Raw genomic sequence first — 3,331 nt, forward strand, 5'->3', positions numbered from 1 at the left:
ATATATATAGAGAGAGAGAGAGAGAGAGAGAGAGAGAGAGAGAAGAGAGTGAAACGATACAAAAATATTTACCATGCAGTTAAATAAAATGAAAATAATATGAAAAGATGATTAAGAAAAAAAGAGTAGTGCTAGTTAACTACCACGCCTATACGATAAAAACGCTAATTTGACGTTGTGAATAGGTGTGAGATTATATGCGCACATGTATATGTGTGTGTGTATGTGAAAAAATAAAAGTTTGAGAGAGAGAGAGAGAGAGAGAGAGAGAGAGAGAGAGAGAGAGAGAGAAAGAGAGAGAAAGAGAGAGAGAAAGCGAAAAAAGCATGTACATACATATATATGTATGTAATATATAATAGATAAAGCGCATATATATATGAATATGTATATGTATGTATAGGTAATTAATTATATATGACTACACACTGTACTGTACTGTAAGCGGTGAGCAAAAAGTGAAAAAAGTAGTAAAACTCTTATTACACGATTGCTATGTTTACACAATTATATATATATATATACATGAGTATATATATATTATACATATATATATATAAAATTATAAATACATACACTTACCTACCATTCTTATTTCGCTACTCCTCCTCTGCGTTCTTTCTCTTGAATGTTGTCTTTAGTTTTATGAAACATAATGACGCAAAAAACGTATTAGTCGCAATGACGACGATGAATACCTTGTAGTATAACTATTCTGAATGTGTTTAAGCGAAAAAGAAATCGCGCGATACCGCCCCGACGTCACGCGGAATCACTCTATATATAAATAATATTATTATTGTATATTTTGTGGTTTATTTAACAATAAACTATTAACAATAATAACGTTAACTGCTGTCTCAATTTTTTTCTGTATTACCAAAATTTGCTTTCTAATATATTATTAAATATATAGCGAATAAATAAAGGATATGTGATTTAATAAACTAAAATACTTGAATGAGAATATGTCAATGAAATGGAAAGGATTGTTCCAACAATTAAATTTATTTATTCTTTACTTTAAAACATTTTCTCAATTTTGATTCTATTTTTCTGTAGCTCAATGTGCAAAATTACATGCTCTAACTTTTATTCGTTTTCTCGTTCTATACATATAGTCACATGATTATGTGGCAAATTTGTAATAGTGTGAAAGTAGCGTAATTCCAGTTTACAAAAAAATTGTTTTAAAATGAAAAAGGAGAATTTTAAATAAAGAATTTGAAGTATAGGATTTATATCTCAAAAAAATTGATTTTGAAAAAATCTTTTATTCTCTGTTTTGTTGTCTTCGAAGTTATGATACTAAAGAGTCAACAGAAAATATTTATATTGTATTTAAATATTTATTATATTTTATAAAATTATATTTAATATAATAATAGTTATTGTATTATATTTTTAATATCGAAAAGAAGAAAAATGCAGATTCAATATAAAATATGTCGTAATATCTATACATTTATGTGTCGTAACTTTCATTCCTTAGTTTTCTTCACTTAGTCTAGAACTTATTACTCTTGTATAGAATATAATTATTCCCATATATAATTATTTCCATATAAACATATACATTTTTAAATTTTATATCATTGATTAAGAGCAAATTCTTATAAAAAATGGAAAATATCTCCCTTGAAGTGGAAATAATTTTCGAGATCTTCAGTATCTCCTATTACAGAAATATATTTTTAAAATTTCACTAGCCGAGAAGAACTTTTCTAATCATTGCACCACTGACGGGTTCCTCGTTGTTATCGCGTGGTTCGATGCACTTGCTGCTACATAAGTATTGCAACAATGGTAAGCGATATTTGCCGCAGAAATCGACAAATTTAATGTGTTCCACGCGATTATTAAAGAAAACACCTGCAGAAAAGTAAAAGTTAACCTTGTTACGAGATTTGATCCAAAAGAATGCTTTGTTATTTTGAATTATTCTCAATTTTATTGCTGCACAATTTTACACTGAGAAACTTAAAACTTTTCGGTATTTATAACTATAATTATAACATATTACTATAATTATGATTATGATTACTATAATATAATAATTATATGTATAATTCAACCAATATATTGTTTATAATTGACAACCAAAATGATTATAATTATATGTCATTTTCGATTGCCAACTATACATATTGATTGAACAGAATTATACATATATATAGTTATTATTACTAATTATACTATAGTAATCATAATCATAATTATAATAATATACAATAATTATAGTTACAAATGCCAAAAAGTTTTTCTCTCACAATCGTTTACGCTTTTCATTTTTCTCTCACATTTGATGTGAATCCGATTATTATTTGGCCAAGGCAATGATTTATTACCATTTATTACGTCTAAATTATTATTGTTAATCGAAACACTGACCTTTGCATTTAGGATTGACACAACTGTGGGCACTATTAAGGTACTGTACTAAGTTGTGCGGTATACTTTCATTATTGTAACGAATATCACTGGATTTGATGATGCGCGCTGCTAGCTCCAACAACGATGGTGGATTGTGTGTCATATCAGATACGAATCTCACCACCAATGGATTATCTCGTAAAGACAACTGCGCAAAACGAATAAAATTTTTCCACAGAACAAATTTTAATTTAGTACGAATTACAAAAAATAAAAATAAACAATCTATACAGGGTCATTAAGAGTCATAGGTTACAAAAATTATAAAATTTGTTATGCAAAGATTGCATAAGTAAAATTGCATAGTAAGATTGCATAGTAAAAACATTTAAATAAACTGAGAGTGCAGTAAAGAAATCAAATTTGTGAAATCAATTATATTAAATCATTATAATGAATTAATTCATATAATAAAATTATAATAAAAATTGTTAAATTAAATTTACCTCGATACTTTAAATGTATATGTATGTACATACATACATACACATACATAAAAAGTATAAAATATAGGATGATTAAGTAAATTATTCATAACCCACCTCTGTGAGACATTTTAACGTTATTATCTCAGTAGGCAATGTCCGTAATCTATTTTTGTGAAGCGATAGAGTTTTCAAGTTCGTTAAATTGGCTATTGAGCTTGGCAGACTCTCTAACATGTTATCACAAAGTACGAGAGCTTGTAGGGTCTTCAGTTGACCAAGGGTGCACGGTACTTCTGTCAATCTGTTGTTTCCCATCGACAAAACTCGCAATCTTTGACAAATCAGAATATTATTTCTTAATAATATTTTAGGCAAAGTCGACTAATTATTCAATTTTTTATATATATTAGTTGTAGTAAAAAGAAATCCATTATTTTTCCATTCAATTTCATGCAAAAATAATGGATTTC

At 27.3% G+C, this 3,331-nt stretch overlaps 1 protein-coding gene across 2 annotated transcripts in view; it reads right to left on the minus strand.

Moving 5' to 3' along the window:
* Positions 1–1,678: 1,678 nt before the first annotated feature.
* Positions 1,679–3,331, minus strand: part of LOC108686729 (leucine-rich repeat-containing protein 58) — a 4,131-nt gene continuing 2,478 nt past the window's right edge. For both annotated transcript variants that reach the window (XM_018192175.1, XM_018192173.1), the window contains 3 exons: positions 2,976–3,192; positions 2,392–2,581; positions 1,679–1,872 (listed from right to left, as the gene is read on the minus strand). In XM_018192175.1, coding sequence (XP_018047664.1) covers positions 1,706–1,872; positions 2,392–2,581; positions 2,976–3,192 — 574 coding nt within the window. In that variant the 3' untranslated portion in view covers positions 1,679–1,705. The remainder of the gene's footprint in view (positions 1,873–2,391; positions 2,582–2,975; positions 3,193–3,331) is intronic.

The sequence above is a fragment of the Atta colombica genome, unplaced genomic scaffold, assembly GCF_001594045.1.
Source record: "Atta colombica isolate Treedump-2 unplaced genomic scaffold, Acol1.0 scaffold189, whole genome shotgun sequence".
NCBI classification, from domain to species: Eukaryota; Metazoa; Arthropoda; class Insecta; order Hymenoptera; family Formicidae; genus Atta; species Atta colombica.